This window comes from Setaria italica, chromosome IV (genome assembly GCF_000263155.2).
Source record: "Setaria italica strain Yugu1 chromosome IV, Setaria_italica_v2.0, whole genome shotgun sequence".
Lineage (NCBI taxonomy): Eukaryota > Viridiplantae > Streptophyta > Magnoliopsida > Poales > Poaceae > Setaria > Setaria italica.
Window position 1 is genome coordinate 15,501,218 of NC_028453.1, and position 23,221 is coordinate 15,524,438.

The 23,221-nt window shown below is 45.1% G+C and overlaps 2 protein-coding genes across 2 annotated transcripts; one reads left to right on the forward strand and one right to left on the reverse strand.

The window, feature by feature from the left end:
• Positions 1-2,609: 2,609 nt before the first annotated feature.
• Positions 2,610-5,798, forward strand: LOC101778789 (BTB/POZ domain-containing protein At2g04740). Its single transcript, XM_004965275.3, has 5 exons — positions 2,610-3,221; positions 4,036-4,783; positions 4,873-4,909; positions 4,997-5,130; positions 5,219-5,798. Exons 1-5 carry the CDS (start codon positions 2,726-2,728, stop codon positions 5,544-5,546), a joined length of 1,743 nt encoding a protein of 580 aa, XP_004965332.1. The 5' UTR covers positions 2,610-2,725; the 3' UTR covers positions 5,547-5,798.
• A 263-nt stretch (positions 5,799-6,061) lies between these two features.
• On the reverse strand, positions 6,062-10,361 carry LOC101779466 (rho GDP-dissociation inhibitor 1). The gene is made up of 5 exons (XM_004965277.3): positions 9,857-10,361; positions 9,504-9,570; positions 6,734-6,952; positions 6,518-6,642; positions 6,062-6,401 (listed from the first exon to the last, which is right to left on the reverse strand). Exons 1-5 carry the CDS (start codon positions 10,151-10,153, stop codon positions 6,324-6,326), a joined length of 786 nt encoding a protein of 261 aa, XP_004965334.1. The 5' UTR covers positions 10,154-10,361; the 3' UTR covers positions 6,062-6,323.
• Positions 10,362-23,221: the final 12,860 nt, after the last annotated feature.

Genomic DNA, 23,221 nt, shown 5'->3' on the forward strand with positions numbered 1-23,221 from the left:
AAGGAGAGAGAAAGGGTCCATTGACTGCTCGATGTTAACCAAGGCCCACCACATGCGACCGGTTCCAGAAGCCGATAGAAGACCGAAAGGGACCCAATCTAAAGCGAATCCGACTCCACCAAATAAGGGAAAGCGTGGAGATTTATCGTTAGTAGGTTTTAGATTTATCGTAACAGTTAATGTCGTAACCGATTAGGATTTTAGTTTTCTCCAGGTATAAATATAAACCCATGAGCCTTGTAATCAAGGAATCAATCAATCAATACAACCTTTTAGCACCACGCCACTAAAACCTTAGGAGTAGGAGTAGAGTAGAAACCGATGAGTTTCTTTTTGCGCGCAGGGCTGCATCAACTTCGATCTCAGACGAGTTTGTAAGTACTATCACCCGAGCATCACGTTATATGTATCAGAACTTTCTAGGCATCATTCAATATTCTGATCTCTTATCGTGTGGCTAGTTATCGAGTTAACTTAGATTGGAAGTAGAACTTTTTAGGTTTTGTCCAATATTCTATTTGTCTTCAACATTGCTCATAGTTATCAAGTTATTTGATTTTATTAAGTTGCATCGTATTGATCTCTTAGTTTTATCAAGCGCTCACAGTTATCAAACGGCTTAGATTTGATTAGGTTGTCTTTATAAGCTCCTCGATCTTGTTTAAGCTTTCACCAATTATCTAATCATATCGGCTGGTTAGACCTTGCATGCTTTACTTGTTTTATATATGCTAGGTCTGATAGATATTTATTCCTGCCACTCGCACTGCTAGCCGTCAGATTTTTAACGTCAAAACACTACCTATGAGAGTCGATGCCTCGGTTGGGTCTTATCCATATCTTCTGGTAGTGGGATGACGTCATTGAGCCGATGGAAGAGCGTGTGAGACCTTGCTGCCGCGAATTAGTCTATTATGCCCTCTCAATCGTGTTGCCTTGTCTAACTTCAATACACGTCTCATGACATTAATTATATCTATTAACTTAATCGGCACATGAGTGGTGGGCAAGAGATCTTTGCTGCTATGTTCCAAGCTTTTAAATTAACAGATCAAGGTTAATGCCCTCTCAGCCGTGTTGCCTTGTCTAAGTTTAATACACAACGACATTAATTAAGACCTATTAGTTTATCTAACATGCGCATGATTAGCAGAAGCTCCTTTTATAGCTATTATTATTTTATTTTTTTTATCTATCTAACTAATCCCTACTTACCCATGTAATACGATGAGTCGAAGATATAAAGGCCCACTAAAAGTTTCGGTAAATCCTCTAAATTTCCTATATCATAAAAAACTATCTGAAAATTTTAACCGATTTACACCGAACTTATAGTAATTGACTCAATATTAGACATCGCCAAGTAGTGATTAGTAAGATAATTACATAGTCTAAATCGATGTTAAATTATATGATACTAACCATTGTTAAACTAAGGTAGGGACTATAAATGCACCGATTTAATTAGTTAAGAGGTTGATTTGCACCAAATAGAAAACGATGGATGAATGTCACACTTTTGCAATACTCAAGGGATGGAAAATATAATTTTTTCTGCAAATAAAAATGGTATTTACCTTTCCTCACCTTTTTCAACGATGGTCATGAATCTTCCCATGTTGATCCCCTGGTCATCTTGCTTCGATGGTTTTTTTTTTCCATTTGTGATGTTTTTGACTATGGGTTTCGTGTTCGTGACGTCATTATTTTGAGGTTTTTTGAAATAACTGTACTATTTATCTAGCCCTCTATTCGCCTCAGAGGTGTTACATTCGGCAACAGTGAAGCCCTGGTTAAGGTGGGCTGGGAGTCGTGCAACCTTGCCGATGTTTCTCCCACGACTATGATTATATGGATTTGTGGCTAACTTTTTTTTTCAAAAAAAAAAGTTTATTTTCAACCATCGCCTCGGTTTGGTTCCGACCATCAAACTCGAAATCAGAAATCTTTGACTATAAATCGTGTATAAATAGCCATCACACCATGTTTTGACTCGTTTTGAGTGGTTTTGACTGCCACGTTGGATCCACCGGCCATGTCATCATGTTGACTCAGATTAGGCCCACACGTCAGCGAGGCTCGGCCTCCCTCATGCCGGCGCCCGCCCTCCTCCCCACGATGGAGTTGAAGTGTCAATCCAACATGCGCGTGGCTCTCGAGATGGCATCCGCCACGGCCGCATCGCGCCCACAGCTGCCACCTCCGCCTTCGCCTCGCCGGCAGGTGCGGGAGGGTGGCAGTGGTGGGAGGGAAGGCTGAGCCCAGTGCCGGCGCCGACTTCGAGTTTCTCCTCGACCGGTGCAGAGCTGTGTCCACCTGCATGATTTGAGTTGGCACAAATCTTACTTTGTTATCTATTTGTAACCTTTTTATTGAGGAACAATATAAACCAAACGTAGGGATGGTCGTAATGGATGGGTGGTAATGAAGACTTTATAAAAAAATGTTTGTAATTTTAAATATTTACACCATATTTTCAGTATGAATTTATTAATTTTTCTTAGTATAAATAGGTATAAGATGGTGTCTTTTTTTAAAAAAAAAAGTTTAATTGCAAAGTGGCACTGTTTCAAAAGTCTTCAAAACACATTTCCAGAGGAAAAGAAATATCTCCTCCGGCGCCGGCCCTTCCGTCCGCAGATATTTTGCACACCGGTTCCGTTGGCTCTTCCCTACCTCCCACTTCTCCTCGCCGCCGGCCGCCGCGCCGCCAATCCCGACAGCCATGGACTCGAAGACGGATGTCGAGCTCCGCGGCCTCGACATCGATGTAGAACTCGACCCAGAGGACCTCCAGCCGTCGGTGCCCCTCAAGAAGGTTCCCGGCGGCGACCTCTTCGAGGCGGCGCGGGCGGGGGACTGCGACCGCCTCGCCCTTCTCCTCGAGGCCGGCGCAAATGTCAACGCGCGCGACCGCTGGGATTCCGTCGCACTCTACTACGCCTGCCTCGCGGGCCACGCCGAGGCCGCGCGGATGCTGCTCGAGGCCGGCGCCGTCTGCGCCGAGCGCACCTTCGATGGCGACCGGTGCCACTACGCCGCGCTCAACCTTCGCCTCCGCTGGCTGCTCAAGTCGTTCGAAGCCCGGCCGCCACCGCTCGCGCCGCTCCCCGCCGCGCTCCGGGCAACGTTTCTCGCCTGCCCCGCCAACCGCGCCGCCTTCCTCGAGATGCTCCAGGGGAGCGCCGGCGCCGAAGCCACCGCCCTCGCCGCAGCCGCTGGTTAGTGCTGCTTGCTCACGTTTCTTTGATTCCTTGTTCTTGCAATACATTGATGTCAAGTGGAATGATTGTATTAGCCATTGGGTAACTATTCCACTGATCAAAATAAGGATGATTTTTTTATAGAGTTCCTATTGCTAACCTTGATCTAATTTATATGCCAATGCCACTATGCCAGTATAAAATGATTGGCAATGGAAATCTACTTGAGATTTTAATTAGTATGCTTGCCTGCTCAAAATGCAGCATGTGCAGTCAGTTCATTTCGATGTATGCAAAGGCCAGTACGATATAGTATTGTGTTGTTTGAAGTACCGGATCCGGTGTGGTGGGGATAAGTCTGAAAGAGACTTTGCTTGCTTGTTTTTCTTGGATTGCTCATTCCTGAGCTATTGATGACAGGAAAAATATTAGATTTTATGGTGCAGTTCAGAATTTGTGATTTTGGGGTTCTTCAAATAGGATTAGCAATTTGGCACTACTCCACTGATAATAATTGTAAGGATACTTAGTTACTTTAAGTTCAAATTGTTAGACGTTCATTTCATGTATGTACCAATGCCAGTCTAAGATTATTTGGAGTAAGATCTGATTTCTAAATTTTTGACACTAAGAAAAAAATCTGAATCATGTGTGCTTGGCTATTGAAATGCATTGTGCATAATCAGTTCATCTAGCTATATGCAAAATGCCAGTAAAAGGTAATGTCTGCTTCAGCTGTTTCATCGAGCACAATGTGCAAATTTTTGAATGCTCACTTTGCTTTATTGCATGTAAAGAAGATGTGTTAACATATATACTGATGAATATGCAGGATTTGGTCCAAAGGATGATCCATCAAGTGCTTGCCTTTTCCCTCCCGATATTACATTCTACCTGGATGGAAAACCAGTTGAAGCTCACCGTGTCATCCTTTGTGCCCGATCTCCTTTCTTTGAAAAGAAGTTCAAGACAGACTGGAAAGACAGGAAGGAAGTGAGATTTTCTAACCAAAAGTTGTATTATGGTGCCTTATACAGCCTCATCCATTTCTTCTATTCTGATAGACTGGAGGTAGCTGTGGACGACATGGAAAATTTGGCGCGGGCATGCAAAGTTTGCAAGTGTGAGGAATTACAAAAGATTTTGGATAGTGAAGTTGTGCATCAGAAGTATGCAGAATACAAGTCGGCAAGAGAATTGGATTTGGACAATTCACAGAAACGATTCATTTTACAAGCACAGTCCTTGCCTGAGGAAGATCGCCTTCCATCAACGTTGCAGCGTATTCTGCATACTTGTCTAGCTAACTCAAGAGAAGAAGGCTATTATAGTGAGGATTCAAATGAGATGCGCAAAAACTTGGAGGAGGATCTTGCCGATCTTTATATAAAAGTAGGTGATAAGGTTTTCCATTGTCATATGGTGATTTTGGCCTCGAGGTCAGAGTACTTTAGAGCCAGGCTATCTCGAACTGTTGATTTCCTTGAAGGTAGCAGTGGATTTCAAGCAGCTCAAAACCTTCCACTTCTTGAGGAGCATGACTTGAGTGCAGAAGCATTCGAAAAGATGCTGGAATACATGTAAGATTCAATTGTAGTTTACATGTTTCACCACTATTTTTATTGTTGTTTCTGTTTTCTTGCTTACTTTTTTGTTGTGTAACTCTTAGGTATACTGATAAGCTTGAGCATTTGGATCCTGATCAGGTAAGATATACAAAACTGAGTTTATTACCTCTCCTTGTAATAAATGCCCTTTTCTTATGAAACTAAATATAAGTACAACTATTGCAGGCTGAAGAACTATTTGATGTTGCATCGAGGTACTTGTTGTTTCCCCTTAAGCGGGTTGTAGCTGATATGCTGTTGCCATATCTCGAACATGTTTCGCCTGCAGAATTGTGCCGCTGGTTGATGCTGTCAGACATGTACGTGTGCTTACTATTATTGATGCTACTTGTCATGAATAGATTATTTAGTGTGTTACTCAATGTCAGATTTTGCTCCTGAACACAGATATGGTGTCATGAAAATAAGGGAGTACATCTTGGATATCATTGCCTGCAACTTCGAGATGTTTGCAGGCACTCTAGAGTTCCGGGCCTTGCTTTTGACTCTCCCACCGCCATCTGGAGACGACTCATTGCGGACAACTCGTCCCAGTGCACCTGGGACTGCAGGCAACACTGATCAAGGCAACATTCTTGATGATTTGCGCGAGAAGTGGTTAGAAGCAGAGGGTGCTGAGCTTGACGAGAGGGATGAGAGTGCAGCTCTGTTTGATAAACGACTGGAGACGCTTATGCTTGTTGCTGAGAAAGAAGCTGTTGATGAAGACGCCTGAGTTCAATGAGAACTAGCGTTTTGTAGTCTTAGCTGGACACTGGTTTAGGTTTTGTGGGTTACAAGTTTATCTCTTGTATCAAACAGACCAGGTTTGGATGAAATTTAATATCCAGAGAGCAAAGCATGGTGTAAACAATTACCTTCTTTCACTTTTGTTGCATATAATCTAAGTTTGAAACAGATCCTAGATGATACTGAAATTTCAACATCTGGTAGCATGCAGTCAACACAGTGCCAAAGTGCAAATTCATTGCTTTGTTGCTTTAAGTCCTGCTCGTGAATCATCTTACTATGTTAGATTTGTCGATATTGCACGGTTACTATTGGAATCATTCCTTTTTTTTCATCTTACTATGTTAGAATCATTCCTTTTTTTTTTTTCCATCTATTGGAGAATAATGCAATATTGCTTCTTCTGGGCGATCAGATGGAAAATCTATAATGGTGAGCAAGGTTGCTTCCCTATTTCAGTTTGATGTGAATTAGTTGGATGAACCAGGGCCTATCTTGGAGTTGGAGATGTATGAAAACCGTCAAACTGTTTATAGAAGAAAATAGCTACATCTTCTACAAAGAAACCTCCAAGGTGCACGACACAGACTGAAACAACCTCAACAAAGCCACCAGCAGAGGTGTAAGTGTAATCGAAACACACACCAGAGCTGTGTCATTAAGTTATTGGGCAATGGCAACAGCTTGGGACATTCAGAACCAAAGCTTGTACCCCCCACGTCAAGCATACGAATAAGTCAGGGATTGGAAAGCACTCTGCTCATCAGCTTGACGGCCAGTCCCGGCGGATGTCGAAGGTGTAGTTCATCTCCAGGTAGCACTTGCGATCGTCGTCGACAAACTGGTAAAGTGCGAAAACAGAACACCTCGATCATTGACTTACAAATTGTGCAGGTGAAATGAACACTGCTAAGGTGGCGTCTGAATGAACGTTACAGGAGACGGTTGTTTAATTACCTTTGTTCGTGCAGAGTATGATCCCCGGGCAAAGATCCCGGACGGGGTGGTCTCCTCAGGCGTCACGTAGGTGTAGGGCTCCGCCTGGGGGCTGAACGTCCCCAGCATCTCCTTGGTGCTGTCCACTGCAAAAAGAGCAATCCAGCATCAGATCAACAAACTGAACAATCCTTGGTGCCATCCATGGGAGGCAAAATGCATGTAATGTAGGTGTACCTCTGATACCGGTCTTCCAGACGGTGTTGGTATAGCGGAGGCCCGAGACGATGTTGCCGGCGACGGCGAAGGTGAACTTGAGCCGATAGGCGCTGCCCTCCTTGAGCGTGAACCACGGCTCCTTGCTCTTGGGCTCCGGCGGCAGCGGTAGCACCATGTCCCGCCGCCCAGGCGACAGGATGGACAGGCCCGTGATCTTCACGTCCGGCTCCAGCGTCTCTGCAGTTTAGTTGGTGCATCACAAACAGTGAAAACAAGATCGAAAAGGTTTTGAAAAATTCATTTCCTGCCATATTTGCCACCGTCAGTGACAGAGGTTGACACAACGATGGCAAATATGAGATTGCAATTTCTTCAGTGGCAATGAAGAATTGTGCTGAAGAATTTAGCGAGCAAAGAAGCGTGCTCCCTTCCTCGACGGTTCGGAGACACTGTATCATTGTCCTTCACAGCTTTTGAGGACATTGCCACCATTGACCACTACACCAACGGAATAGGAGTATCATATCGTAGTGCATAAAAGTACAGCATGAGATACCTAGGCACCAAGACAGGAATGCACGAAAGATGCCGCAGCAAAGTGCCGACCGGAGGCATTTTAGTACAACCTTTGGCTACAAATGATTAGCAACAAGAGGACGTCAAAGCACGCCATACGACCTTTTCCGTGGCAGCCGGCACAAAGCACCTTCACTTTTCTCAGCTTCACAACCTGCTGACTGATTAAGGGACGGTTTGGAATTCATAGTGCTTTTGTGGCATTTGTGCGAATTCCTATGTTCCCAACATGCCCTCAATGTGTACAATGTACTCTTTCGATAATGGCAGCCCAGTTGCTACGTTCCCCCAGAGCTACTGGGTCTCCCCCTCTCTGACAAGAAGCTCCCCGCGTCCATGCTCGACGCCCTTGCCGCTGCATCCCCTCCTACCGGGTGCACCTCCTCAACAGGGGGGGGGGGGGCTCACGCTGGTCAACACCTAATCACCTATATCGCCGCCGCGCTGCAGCTGCCCAAGTCCACAGTGGAGAAGGTGGACAAGCCACGCGCGCGGGATGCTCTGGAAGGGCGCGACCTCGTGAACCGGGGGCGACTGTCAAGTTGCCTGGCCTATGGTGTGCCGGCTCAAGGAGGAAGGTGGCCTCGGCGTCAACAAGATCGAGGTTTAGAACACCTGTCTCCTCCTGGACAAGCTCCAGCAGGGTAGTGACAACCCCTGGGCGAATTGGATTCGGTTCTGGTACACGCCCGAACACGTGCCACACCCCACGCCCTGCTGGCGGACGTTCCAGCGTCTGCTGCCCACGTACAGGGGCATCACCACCGTCGTCCTCAGCAGTGGCGCAACGACCTCCTTCTGGCTCGACAATTAGACCTCGCTTGGCCCCCTCGATTGAGCATTGCGGGTCCTATTCTCCCACTGCCTCGAGCCTTGCATCACGGTCGCCGCCGCCTTCGCCACCGAAGCCCTCGTCTTGCCGATGCGGGAGCGCCTCTCTCCTACGGCCAGCGATGAGCTCGCGGTCCTCATCTCCAGGTTCAGTGACCTGCACCTTGGTGTCGTCCCGGCACCCACCACTTGGCTTGGGGAGATGAGGTCGATGTGCGCTCCGGTGCCCTCTACTCCATGCTAAAGCAGACGGGTTGCACGGTGCTGCACTCCGACGTCAATCGGAAAACTTCGCCCTGATCAAGGTTTGGGTCGTCTTTTGGATCTTCCAGTAGGGGAACACGCGCATGCGGGACTTCCTCCACGCCACGACGCCATGGGCAGCCCCACTGGCCCCTTCTACACCGTCGACGAGGACGCCGCCCACCTCTTCTTTACTCGTCCACACATCACCAGCTTCTAGAGATCGGCGTGCCCTCACGCCTCTGTCACCTACCTCGCCGCTGTGCTTCAAGCGCTACCGCTCCCGCCAGGGGCAACCCTATACACCGCGACGCTGCTCCTCTTGTGTGTGATTTGGAAAAACCACAACAGGATGATCTTCGACGCCGTCGACTAGCCTATCGCTACCATCGCCCAAGCAGCTAGGGTCCATCGTGCTCCCTGCCGCCTAGACACTCTCCTGCTCAAGTCCTGGTGCTCTAGATTCTATGTAATATAGCACCTACGCTTCTTACATCTCCCCCTCTTTCTGCAAACATTGCCCCCCGCACCGGGTCATAAAATAGAAACCTGCCGGCTCCGGCCTAGCATTTGAATGAACGTTCACCTGAGCGTGCTCCGCCCTGTTGCTCCTTAAAAAAAAAGATAATGGCAGCCATGCAATGGGATTTTCTTTTGAATTTTATTTGCAAAGGAAATTGAGAATGTATTCCCAGTTTCTGAAACTCCACTTGCGTCTATTCCTAAACCTTCGACCGTTGGGTGTGCAAAATGATGCACAAGCCACAACGACGGCGAGAATTGGTTTTGCACTCGCCCAATCAAGGCTGACACCGTTCTCGGTTGTTGAGTCAATTCTTCAGTTAATTCTGTTTTTTTTTTGAAAAGTGGATATTGGTGAGAGGGTCAACGGTCGTAATACAATAAACACGGAGAGTCACGAGGGAAAGAAAAATCAAGAACGCCAGAAGCCAACGAACGAGTAGTTCAACAGAGCATGGAAAGACTCACACAAGGTTAAAATTGTGTGAGTGGTCTAAGGATGATGATGCATCACGCAACAAACACAGAACAATCAGACAAAAAAAGGAGGTTTGAATGGACAGTTTGGGGTACAAATGTTAGATGTGTGTGCAGGGCAGGTGGCTTCTGTTTTTACCTCCAACGGAGCTCAAGTCGACGCTGCCCAGCAGCTGCTCCTTCCATCGCCTCAGGCTCTCATCATCCTGTACAAAAACAAAAAACAACAGCAGTAGCTAAGTGAGCGATTTAGAATCTTAATTAAGTATTATGCTGCATAATTGAGCAGCGACCCTGAAACAGAGGAATATAAGGAAGAAAAGAATTGAAGGGAGTGGTAACTGCTACGTTTTCGCTACAAAGTTAATTAAGCATTGGCCTGAAATGGAATAAGAAATCAAGCAAGAACGAATTGCATTGCATCAAGAACAGGAACAGGAAGGATGAAGTAACCAGCTGCTGAACAATCGAGGGGTTTCGCTATCATTTCACCTTGTCCTTGTCGAGCTGCTCCTTGATGCTGACCCTGGGGCCGAGCTCGATGGCGTCCTTCGCCGCCGCCGCCGCCTCCTCGTCCTCGTCCTCCTCCTCGTCGTTGGCGCTGGCGCACAGCGACGCCTCGCTGAGCTTCCTGTCCACCGCGCCCACGCTCTGCTCCTGCTCCCCGGCGGCGGAGCTGCACTCCTCCGCGCGTCGTCGTTCCCGCTCCATCTGCCTCCCCTGCGGCGTCTCCTCCTCCTTGAGCTTGCCGGAGCAAGAAGACGCCGAGCTCACGGCGGCTGACGACATCGCACCAAAAGGAGAGGTGGAATTTGTTGTAACAAGCTGCAGAGAATTACAGCGACTTCCTCTGCTCTAGTAAGAGAGAGAGAGAGAGAGAGAGAGAGAGAGAGAGTGGGAGGGAGGGAGGGACGGAGGGGAAGGGCGCAAGGATCCAAAAAGAGAATGAAGGTCTGGTCGGGGGCACAAGAATGGAGGGGCCAGGGAGGGAGGGAGGGAGTCAGGAGAATGGACTAGAAGAAGCAGGTGGTGGGAACGTGACGGCCACTAATGGAATCGCACTGCCGTTTCAGGCGGCATCCGGGAACAGCAGCATCACAGCAGGGGATGTCAAAACAGCCGTCAGCAGGTCACGCTCAGGCAGAAGGGTGAAGTTATTGTGGCAGGGATGGACGAGTCCCTGGCTTCCTGCCGTTCGCTAGCTCTCGCCAGAGAGCTCGCTCCCTCTCCGTTCTTGACGCGAACGCGACGCAAGAAATCCGCACACGAATAAGTTGCGCAAAACGACACGCGTTAGTCCTAACCCCTAGTGCTCGTATATCATCATGGCTGCTTGTATAAACTTAACTCCTACTCATACGGATTAGTGCTCGACGAAATGACGAGATCTCATTTTTGTTAGAGAGAGAAAAAAAGAAAGAGAGAATGAAAGAGCTAGAAAAATGCCGAAGCAAGAACGTTGTGTGACGCAGTAGGTAAACGCGCGTAACCACGCTTGAAAGCGTGAGCTTTGCAAATGATTTGGACATGGAAGTTCATTTGCGAAAGAAAGATGAACTACTTGCATACTGAAGATTTTGGCTTGGACATTCTCAGGAAAGAGACGTGAACTCTTATAAAAAATGATCTGCACAGTAGTAGACGGATGTACAGTGAGAGGAGTAAAAAGGGCGCGTGGTACCAATTGAAGAAGGCTTTGTTGAAATTGAATGTCTTCACGGGCAAGGCGCCGGCTTCACCTGCACCTGCAGAGTGATTCGTCAGCTGCTCAGCTGTCTCCGCACAGCGACGTCCGTGTCTCATTCTAGTAGCATTGGCTAGTTTTTTTTTTCGCCAAAAGGACCTTTATTGCTTAAGGCGATTCATTACACATCAGAGTGTCGAGGGGTGTTTGGACACTAGGTGCTAAACTTTAACAGTGTCACATCGGATGTTCGGATGCTAATTAGGAGGACTGAACATGAGCTAATTATAAAACTAATTGCAGAACCCCTAGGCTAATTCACGAGACGAATCTATTAAGCCTAATTAATCCATCATTAGCAAATGGTTACTGTAGCACCACATTGTCAAATCATGGACTAATTAGGCTTAATAGATTCGTCTCGCGAATTAGACTCCATTTGTGCAATTAGTTTTGTAATTAGCCTATATTTAATACTCCTAATTAGTATCAAACATCCGATGTGACAGGTGCTAAACTTCAACAGGGGAGCCAAACAGGCCCTTAATACATTCAGGAACTGAAATAAAAGAAACACGACACTCTTCCAAGTGAATGGCTAGATGAGCTAGCTCATGCACAATTTTATTTTGCTCTCTCCTTATCTTGGCAAAATGTAGACTATGCAACTTCTGCTATCCAGCCAAATATCAAGGATGACTGGTGCAATCAGAGACATGAAAATACTAGGTGCTCCCAGTTTATCAATAATTGTCGAGCAATAGGATTATATCCCTATCCCACCATGTCGCTGCCGGTCTAACTCCTTCCAGGCATGCTAGCACCTCTGCTTCTTCCGTATATCTGCAATGACGTAGCTAGCACCAAGCTGTCAGCAAAGACTGCCCTATGCAATCTGTGATGATGACACCGACAGTTGCTTCCCCTGTATGAATGATAAAAGCCCCCATCTACTCAGCATATTCATTGGTGGGCGGGCTTGGCTTGTTCCTGGAATCTTCTGCTTCCCTCGAGTATCCTCAGCCGGTGTCTGTTGTCGTATTTGGAGCAGTGATCGAATGTATCTCATTAGAAAGAGCATAGAGCCTACTATCGATATCTGTTCACTAGCTTGTAGCACGCTATTCCTAACACTCCAACATCTCCATATTAGCATAAGGAAATTTGAAATAGTTTCAGTGTCATAGCATAAGGAGCTACTCTAGTCTCGTATAAATCATATCTGACTCGTCAAGTAGCGGCAATTGGCTTCTCAATTGAAGACGTAGAGCATGAGCATGCGGATAGGCAATGATAGCATGAAAACAATCTTCCGTTGGGTGACCACAAAGCTCGCAGCTACTCTCCTGGTCTAGGTGTTTGAAGCATTTATTTGCTCTGGTAGGCAAACTATTATTAATGACCTTCCAAGAGAAAACTCTTACCTCACATGGAACCTGAGCACTCCAAATTTTCTAGAGCCAATGTCACCCATCTCATACTTCCACTTCATTGCCAATCTACTCCCTTCGTCCTAGAATATAGCTATGTTTAGACTTTTTTAAAGTCAAATCTTATCAACTTTGACTGCGAATAGAGAAATAATCATAGAGATTAATAACATAAAAATAATGTTAGTTGATTTATCATGAAACCAATAACCTTTTCTATTTGAAATAAATTAATTTTAGAGATATTGTTGGTCAAAGTTAAAAAGATTTGACTTTGAAAAAACTAAACGTAGCTATATTTTGGGATGGAGGGAGTATAAGCACTTCTCATCGAAAATAGCTTTCTCAAAATTCCATGCCAACCAGTCACTGCACTGACTCGATGGTAATTTGATTTTAAGAATTTCAGCCGCATCACATTGATGAAAAAAAAACCTTCGAACCAATGTATCATCCCAATCATTCAATCTTTAGTCAATTAGTTGGCTTACTCTGCGTAATCTACACAATCTGCTACATCCAATCGGTCTCATTCTATATGGGCACGATAACAAGTTATCTTGCCAAATGCGAATTGAGCTCCCGTCACCAACACGCCAGACCACACCCTTCCTCAGAAGTTCCCAAATTCAATTGCCCTCCAGGTTTGCGAAGCATCATTAGCCACAACAGTATCTAACATATTACCAAAGGGGAAGTACTTAGATTTCAAAACACGTGCACACAAGTTGTATGGAAAGACCAGTAGCCTCCAAGCTTGCTTGGCAAGCAGTGCCTGGTTAAATAAGATCAGGTCCTTGAAACCTATCCCACCAAGGCCCTTTGGCATTAGCATTGTTTGCCATGATATACATTGAACCTTTCTCCTCTCTTGGTTCGAGCCCCACCAGTAAGCACGAATACTCTTCATCAGGTCCTCACACAAACTCCCTGTCAACTTGAAAACACTCATTATGTAATTTGGGAGGGACTGAGCAATCGATTTAATTAAGATCTCCTTCCCAGCAGCTGACAAATCCTTCTCTCATCATACTGTCATGCGCTTCAGGAATCTAGCTTCCAGAGGTTGGAAGACCCCCCTCTTCATACGACCTTGTGGAGTAGGCAGGCCCAGATATTTCTCCTCGAAATCTAAACGTTCCACACCTAGAATGTTCCTTACCTGTTGAGATATGACTTCATCACTTCCTTCTCTTACTAGCAATGAACATTTACTAGGACTTAACAGTTGACTCGTGCTCTTTTCAAAAGCTGAAATATCCGATCGCACATGATGTACTTGGTCTGCAGTGGCATGAAAAAAAATAGTAGGCTGTCATCTGCTAATAGAAGGTGAGAGATGCTCGGTGCCCTTCTACACACCTTAATGCCCTCAATACGACCCATAGACTCGTAGTGCTTCAACAAAATAGACAGATCATCAGCAACCAAAAGAAAGAGGTAGGGTGAAAGTGGATCATCTTGGCGTAGACCACGCGACGGGGAAAAGGGTGGCAACGACACCCCATTGAAGCGGGCAAAGTAGCGAACAGTGGACACACAGGCCATGATCCACTGTACCCAATTACTTTGAAAGCCTAGCTTCACATCTTTAAGTATCCGCAATCAACACGATCACATGCCTTGGACAAGTCCAACTTATACGCGCAGAGCTCCTCCCTGGCACCAACACCTCTTTGAATTGCATGAATGCACTCAAAGGCAATTAGGGCATTATCAGTAATCATTCTCCCGGGCACAAAGGCACTTTGTTCTTGTGATATAATTTCTCCCAGCAGTGGCCTTAATCTATTAACCAAGCATTTTGAGATCACCTTGTAAATCACATTACAAAGGCTTATAGGCCAAAAATCCTTCCTCTCCTTGGGATTGGTACCTTTTGGCTGTATCATTAATTCCCATAGGCATTACCCAAATGCAAAAAAAACTCTTTACAGTGCACACCACATCGTCTCACAGGATATCCAATGTTTTTGGAAAAAGCGCGCTGGGAATCCGTTCGGCCCCGAGGCTTTCATCGGACCCATCTGAAATAGAGCATCAGAAATTTCCTAGGTAGTGAACTCCTTGCATAGATGGTCATTCATCTCCTCTGAGATCTTTGGTACAACTAAGTTTAGTAAATTACCCGGAACAACTCCTGGATCAGCCGCATACATATTTTTAAAGAAATCCTCCTCCATTCCCTTTAAATCTCGTTGATCCTCATGCCACACACCATCCCGATCTTGGAGCCTCTTTATACGATTCTTGTGAGCTTGCCAGACTGCTTGTCGATGGAAATAAGTTGTGTTTTTATCCCCTTCGCATAGCTAGGCAATCGACGAACGTTGAAGCAACATCATTTCTTCCTTATATAAAACCTCATTCATTCTATCTATGATTTGCCTGATACCACGCAGATCACCTACAGGGTTACTTTTTAGTTCTTCAAGCTTAGTTCTCAGCGCCTCCAGTTCAGTAGAAACTGAACCAAAAATCTTCTTGCTCCACAAACGCAAGGCACGTTGTACATGGCCCAAAGCCCCAGCTATTCCTCCAAGCCCTTCTTTGCTTGGTGCCGAGCACCAAGCTTCCTTGATTTCTTCCGCTAGAGATTCAAGTCTCTCCCACATGATTTCATATCGAAAAATCCGCTGCTTGTGGCACTCCCAGCTCTCTTTTTTTAATCTCTAGAAATAGTGGACAATGATTTGACCGGGACGACACTAAGTGATGTAATGTTGCCTCTGCAAACATATCCCTCCAGCTAGTATCCGCTACAGCTCTATCAAGTCTGACCTTGACATTAGCAGCCATGCCCTCCCATTATCATAAGTGAAAGGTAGTCCTACAAAACCCAAGTCCATCAGATCACAATCAACCAAGGCGTCATGAAAATTAGCCATTTGCCTCTCAGGCCTTTCACAAGCCGAGAAGTGCTCAAAACCCCACATCGCTTTGTTAAATCTCCCATAGCTAGCCAAGGAAGCTCTGATTTAGAGCGCAAACGACGAAGCATTTCCCACATATGATGGCGGTTCTCGGTTCTTAATTCCCCGTACACAAAGGTCACCCTAAACCAAGGTTCGCCCACACCAACACGAGTCGAGACATCAATATACCGATGATTCTTTTCTATTAAATTAACCTCAACTGACTCATGCCAAAAGAGGGCCAAGCCTCCATTTCTACCTATCAACTGCGATACAATTCTTAAGATCCAACCTCCATCTTAACTTAGCTACTCTACTTTTTGAATTACGCGTTTCACAAAGAAAAACCATACTCGAGCTCTTGGCTCGTACTAGAGCCGACAATTCTTGAACTATCAGAGGGAGCCTGATCCCTTGGCAGTTCTAACAGAAAGCATTCATTGCGCCTGGTGGGGCTTGTCCTTTGCACCCACTAGGTTGTTTGTAGCCGCCACCCTCTTTAGAGCGTCCTGTGTCTCCCCTGCCACCTTCTTCTCTTCCTCTAGCGCCCTGCTTCCAAGTCCTGCACCCATAGGAGCAAGCAGACTGCCCATCAGCTTCCCATTAGATTGCAGCTCCTTCAGAGATTGGACTATCACCTCCGGCTTGAGAGATTTGTTGGTCTTCCTTGATTTGTTGATATGTTTTGTAGCACCTGGGCTCTTGACAAGTGATTTGCGATCTGGTAGACCTCCTGTCTTTGATTTTGCCAACAACAACCTATCATGGAGGTTGAGCGGTAGAGCAGCTCCTTTGTTCTTTGCTGACTCCTCCTGGGTGGACAGAGTGCCATCGCTGGATCCATTGTACAAGTCGATGCCACACACCCTTTCATTTACACCCAGCATTTCATCCTGCATCCTTCCATTAGCCACTGATCCAACATTTGTACTAGGACGAATCACATCTACAGCCATCTTTTGCACACCATGCACCAAATCTTCCGCCACCTCCGCAATAACAGTGCGTTTGGCAGTAGAGCTTCCCACCACTCGCCCATCAAGCTGCATGTGGTCAGAAACCTTGCTAACATTATCCTACTACATGACTGGCTGTTGTTGCAACTTCTCATGGCGGTCAGCATTTAGCGATGAGGATCCAGAGTAGGAAGACACCCTCTCCTTCTGCGACCTACTAAAATTGAGGCCCCTCTTCACCGGTGGCGTCGACACATGGAATGAGAGCATCCTACCCAGCTCCTTCTTGAAAGGCGAGGTGCGCAGCTCCGTACCAAACCGCACCCCTTCTTCATTCAGCTCCTTATCCGGGGCACTCCCGCTCAGCATGGCCAATGCGGCTACAGCAAAAATAAAAGCGTGGGACATTTTCATATTTCACCATAAACTCCATCAGCCGTCTTCCTCTAACTCTGATCTGCACACTATACTTCAGAGAATCCTCAAGCGCAAAATCAACTCTCACCCTTTTGAAATCCTTCACAGCTTCACCCACCTCTAGAACAGCTTCGCCCACCTCTAGAACACGTCCCACTTTGGCTCCCAATGCAGTAACAAAGCCCGTTGTCATCATCCCCATCGAAATATCATATATGCGGATCAAAAGAGGAATCAACTCAATAACTACCTCGAACAGTCTGGTGATGCCATCATAAGGAACAACAATAAGAGCATCTCCTTTAAAATTCAACGGGCCTCCCTTTAGCACAAAATTGAGTGAAGTCTCCAAAGGAAATTCAAGCAGATATCTATTCTCACCAAAGATTCCTCGAGTCACATCTCCCCAAAAAATGCATAGCTCTGAGAATACGATTTTAGGTTTGGAGATGCGACCAAAATAGTACCTCACCACCGCAAAACACCTTTTCTTTGTGCCCTCCTCAGGTGCTTCGTCCTCGAATGCATATTCCACTTCTTCCTCCTCAGGGACTTGGCCAGCCTCAGTACAGTCAGCTGGAGCATGCACCTCCTCCCCCAACTGCGATGCCTGTGGATCCATCTCAGTCCTATCTTCTCGTACTGCCGGCCAACCCGTACCAAATCTCGAATCGATCGCCAAAGGATGGCTTCGGGTGGGCAACGTCCTCACCGGAGATTCCTTATCACCCCATCGCTGTTCTTAGATCGGAAACCAGAGAGGATAGGAAAGGTCTTGCGGCAACCGAAAAACCTAGGAAAGCACCGAAACCCTAGGGGGCCATGCAACATAAATATACCATGTGTCTTGACTTCACATAAAGGATCCGGAAACCATCGAGCAACGTACGATCGCCCTGACCCATCATTGGCCAAAAAACTTGGAAGTAGGAGTCCACGATTGATGACTAGCGCCATCAAACTGGAGAAAGCTCTCGGCCAAAACCCTAGATGGGTTCGCCGCAACAGGTCGGGCGCAAAAATTGCCCATCTTGACACCCGCCACGCACCATGCACCGGCCTGCGTGGTAAAGCTGTGTTCCTCCATCACCGTCATCGCCGGGATGAAGTGCATGAGCTTCACCATCTTTGTGCCCCCTCCGCCCCCTCCCCCCAGCAAGCAGTGCCCACCGGAGGAGGCAACACGGCAATCGGCACCTGATACTTACAAGGGCTGCAATCGGCACCTGATACTTACAAGGGCTTTAGTAGCATTGGCTAGTTGTTGGCTGCTGCAGAAGCATCTAAATTCCATTCCTCGGAAGAGCCATTCCGGACATCTGAAACCGTACTGTTTCTAGATAAGATATCCTTCAAACTCCGTGCTACGCATGCAAAGGCCTTCCCAAACTCAAAAAAAAAGTGCAAGTCTTGGCTGGGAGTATGCAAAAACAAACTTCAATTCCCAGCATATTTTTTATGGATTTGTTTTGCAATGGGGAGGGAACTTGGTGGTACACGTCTTTGTTCTGAATCGAGATCGTCAGGGTTTCACAATGTTCCAAACTACCCAAGTTTTACTATGTCTATCTCGCTTGCACAAAGCCGTTCCAGTCAACTACTAATACTACCAAGGTTACGCTAAACAATGATAGCCAAGGTGGTCCAGCTTCTAGAATGGACGAGCTTTATCTTCTTAATCACTGTGCCAGCTCTCATCGTGTCAGAAACATGCAAATGGTAGAATGCACCCAGACGACAAATACTACTTTTATCTCCATAGTCAAAAGGCTATATGTCCGGTTCATCAACTCGTTCTCTTTTTAGTGCCATCGCTAGGAGGAGCGCTAGTCGGCTTATTTCTTATCTAGTCCTCAAAAATTAAGATACTGCAACTAACCTATGTTTATGAGACGGCATATATAATAATATAATATCCTAAATTCCTACGGTTGTCCTAGGAAGAAATACCCTTTGAACACAGATGCTGTGCTCGTATAAAAAATCATCCAAAAGCTAGACCACCGAATAGTCCTTGCTCTGAAGAATCAAATTTCAAAAACCAAAATTGAAAAATAACTTGTGGAAAGGCCACAAGAAAAAAGGACACACTCACGATCCTAGAAAATGGATAGAATTGGAAGAAAGAGAAATCGCAAGGAGGCTTGGAGTTCCCATACCGATTTGTCCTAAAAAAATGGATGCAACGGAGTCGTGCTATTAAACCACAAGACAATTTCACCTTATGCAGTCTTTTTTTTCAGTGAAACTACGGCAACCCTTGGGTTGCCTGAACTTTATTTCATTGGCAAAACACTTTACAAAGTAAGGTAATTACAATCCAAAAGCTGGCCATCGCTAGCAAGGAAACTAGAGAGGGAAGGACAGAACAAGATACAAAAGGAGATTCTTATGGATCAAAGAAATTGCTTCAAAGGGATAACCTATCCTTATCAACTGAATTCAACATCTGTTGGTCCAGAGGAGGACATCGTCGCGGCACCTCTTTGAAATATGCGTGTTGATCTCATGATCATGTTTGAAAACTTTCGCATTCTTGCATTTCCAAATATTCCATAGGATGCAGATTAGGACAGTAGCTTTAATACTGGGGCTTCGTTCCTGAAGGAGGTTTAGAGTCTAAAGAGCTTCAATTCCATCCGTCCCTGAGAAGGAGCTTAGATCAAAGCCTATGTATGACCAGAAGCTAGAACTTCGTTGACAATCAATGAAGAGATGAAATCAATCTTCTTCGCAGGAGCAAAATGGGCATTGTCCATCGGGTCTCATGTTGCAGTATCTGAGACGAGAGTTGGAACTCAACCTTCGCCTATACAGCAGCCAAAGGAAAAACTTACATTTTCTGGGTGCAAATTATGCCAAACTTCATAGGATAATTCATCTTTTTGCACAGAGCTGAAGGCTAGCAGGTAGTGTTCTCTCAAGGTAGGGATCTTGCCGCTATTCCTGGACAATTTTGAGTCAGTGCATCCTTCAGATAAATTGACAGAGGCCATAAGAGATTGCAATTCCAATAAATCCCTAGAGGCAGCTCGAGTAAGACGGGGGCGAAGGGAGAGTTGTAGATCCTGCACCAACAGAGCTCTTGAAATGGAAACGTGGGGCCTTGTAGTGTGGGAGAAAAGAGCAGGAAAAGCTTCTGCCAGAGTTTGAGAACCACACCAAAGGTCAAGCCAAAAGGCAGTCCTCTCTCCGTTTCCAAGAAGCACTTTTGTTTCTGCTCGAAAGGAGGCAAGTTCAGCAAAAATATCTTTCCAAATAGGAGTGATGTCCGTTCTGTCATCACCAAAGTCCCGCCTATCATTCCACCCACATTGTCTTCGGAACCAATCAATCCAAGGAGCCGACGGAGCACAATGAAACTTGTAAAGGAACTTTTTTAGGAGACTACTGTTTTGCTTTGGCAAATCAGGGACACCAAGGCCCCCATTTTCTTTGGGCAAACAAACATCTTCCCAAGCTACTTTACATTGCCCGCCTTTACATTGATTCTCACCCGTCCAGAAAAGGCACGCTGTCGTGCAATTAGAGCTTCAATTGTTGTTTTTGGCATCAAAAGAGAGCTCATAGGATACACCGACTGGGAAGAAAGGACAGAAGTGACTAAGGTTGCTCTTCCCATTCATTGAGGAGGTGACCTTCCCAACCAGCAAGGTATTTATCTGAGCTAGCAATGTAAGGTTGAAAATTAGAGACTCTCAATCTTGAGGTGGAGAGGGGTAGACAAAAGTAAGGTTGCGGAAAGGAGGAAACCGGGCATTGGAAATTGAAGCTAAGTTTTCAGCTATATTGGGCTCTATGCAGATCGGTAGGAAAGTACTTTTGTCGAAATTGATATGCAGACCAGTTGCACAGGAGAAGGCTAAGAGAATTTCCTTAAGAGCAAGTAGTTGATGCTCACTAGCTTTGATGATGATTAAGGTGTCATCAGCATATTGAAGAACAGGGCATGGTGTAGAGTCTACTACCAGGTGTTGGAGGATCCCATTAGCAGAAGCATCGTTAAGCAACTGTTGGAGAACATCAGCCACAAGAATAAAGAGATAGGGGGATAAGGGATCTCCTTGACGGAGACCTTTCTTGCATTTGATCCAACTTCCAGGAGTCCCATTGAGGAGGACAGCCGTTTGGCTTGTTGATAGAATTTGCTTGATCCAGATCCTCCATTTTATTGGAAAATTCTTTGCTTCGAGAATACTATCTAGAGCTTCCCATTCAATGACATACTGACCACTCTCTATTTAGCAGAAAACGATGCCATACTGACCACTCTTTACATCCATTGGCATGGAGGCCATCAGAATAGGAGCCTTGGCAAGGACCGGCGAGACTGGCAAACACACGGTAAAAGACTCAACAACTTCATGATGATGCACTCACAACTTGAGACTCAATGCACAACTCATAATATTATAATACCTAATTCCAGGGCTACAAGTATCATAACCAACATTTTCCACATTATGCAGCATTTGACATGGTAACTTATGAAATATATTGCCGAGGTAGTATATTTAATTTTTGTAAGGTAGTATGTACGATAGTTTAGGATGGTATATTTGAAATGTTACATTTTTAAGCACGCCCTAGCACGTTTGTGGTCTTAATCATAAATCATCATGGTCCAAACATTTCCTAATAAATACTCAGCTGCATTCGTTCATTATGGGCTTTGCCAAAACGAATATAAAAAATTAATTAATTGTCTCTATGATACTTATTAATAGTTACAAAAATAGTATAAAACATAGAAAAATGTTTTAAATAGGAATGCAATGGTAACAAGTGGTACCAATTTGTGGCACATAGTTCCCATATTAGTGAACTAATTACTAGTTATTAGATGCGATTTTGGACAGTCAAACTGCACCTACTAACAAATAGGGAGAGTACTGAATGTTAGTGATATTTGCATTTGAAATTTTAAGATACCCTATGCTCTGATTTTCCACTTTGATGAGCCAGTTCTTGGAGAACCATCTCTACGAAGCTATCTTGTAGCTCGTCCACCATCTCGGGACATTGGGTTAGGATTAGGGTTTTAAGAGGTGCACCATATTAGGTGGACTAGAGGGCTGGTTGCAGAGTGTAGGAGCATCACAAACTATCATGGTGGCTAGGGATGAAAATGGGATAGGAAACTCCCTCCTCAACTAGATGATGTTCCTTTATTTCTTTTTGCATTATCCCTTATTTTCAGTTCTTACCCTAAATTGGGTTGAAAATGGAAAAATAGGGTCGAGCGATAATAGCGTTTTCTCAATGGTATCCTCTATTTTCCATATTTCATTGGGGAAATTCCTGTTTTCCAGTGGTCAAATGCTGATGAATGAGTAGTCCATGTACTTAGGCAACGACTTATTGTCATTATTTGCCTACTTTTCTAGAGGAAGATATGGACTTATACATTATTGGTAGAAACATTTACATCTAGAAATACAGGGGTGAGGCCAACCAAACATGCCAGTCATTCCCAGGAGCCACGAGTAAAGCCACCTGATCTAGGTTATGAGCCTCTAGCTTGCACTATATGGTAGAATCCCTACCTTCATGCACAAATTGCGCATAATCAAAAGCTATCTCTTTCGTGAATGGCCTTTAAAGGATCATCATGTAAAAGCATCTAGGATTCTATTTAATATTTTTGACAATGTAGAGGCAGTTTGAAAACACTTCCACAAGCAGGGGCAAAACCAGAAACTTGATTTTTCCCCCTCTGTTGGAGGGAGGGGGTTATAAAAAAAATAGTTGGATTGTTCCTTGGATCATTCCAGAAAAACACCAATATCACTTGGGGCCAAGAGGCGCATCAACATTCAGCTTGTGCAGTCATCTACAAAACTTTTATAGTTTGGATATGTTTTTTGTCATTATTATGATTTTTTTTCTTTTGGGGTTTGGGGCCAATAGTACTCACTTTTATATAAAATGGTAAAATTGAAGAATTTATAACGCACATTCTGGTGCCAGGGGCAAGAGCTTCTGCACACGCCATTGATTCTTAGAGTTTCAGCATCATTACCGTTGGGGGTATGGGCGTATGGCAATAGCTGCTATAAAAAACTTCCTCGGATCGTTCCGGCACACAACATGCAAAAACTTTTTTGCTTGGATATGTGTTTTGCCGCTTCTATGGTAAGTCACATTGGCCACTTGAAATTCATTGATAAGTTGATTGAAAACTCAAATAGTTGCCATAAAACTTTGAAAAATTCATTCATGTATAGCTTTCCTCCTTGCATGCCAAATTGTGTAACTAATAATAATATTTTTTTAAAAAAACTACTGTCTGGGTCATGGCCTCTTGGGCCGTTGCTGCATTGGCCCAGCCCAATCATTTGAATCAAGACATATGCGCAATTTTACTTGGGAATTGGGAGGATATCCTAAACTTTGAATCATTTGTTCAGTCTAAAAAAAATGCACAGCCTCGTAGGCTGATTTAAAATTTTGGA

What these genes read in the sequence shown, in the direction of transcription:
- LOC101778789 (XM_004965275.3), top strand. Translation starts at nt 2,726, where the DNA reads ATGGACTCGAAGACGGATGTCGAGCTCCGCGGCCTCGACATCGATGTA. An exon ending in CGCCCTCGCCGCAGCCGCTG is followed by an intron (nt 3,222 to 4,035) that starts GTTAGTGCTGCT and finishes ATGAATATGCAG; the next exon opens with GATTTGGTCCAAAGGATGAT. An exon ending in AGCATTTGGATCCTGATCAG is followed by an intron (nt 4,910 to 4,996) that starts GTAAGATATACA and finishes CAACTATTGCAG; the next exon opens with GCTGAAGAACTATTTGATGT.
- LOC101779466 (XM_004965277.3), bottom strand. Translation starts at nt 10,153, where the DNA reads ATGTCGTCAGCCGCCGTGAGCTCGGCGTCTTCTTGCTCCGGCAAGCTC. An exon ending in CGACTTGAGCTCCGTTGGAG is followed by an intron (nt 6,953 to 9,503) that starts GTAAAAACAGAA and finishes ACTAAACTGCAG; the next exon opens with AGACGCTGGAGCCGGACGTG. An exon ending in CATACTCTGCACGAACAAAG is followed by an intron (nt 6,402 to 6,517) that starts GTAATTAAACAA and finishes GCACTTTACCAG; the next exon opens with TTTGTCGACGACGATCGCAA.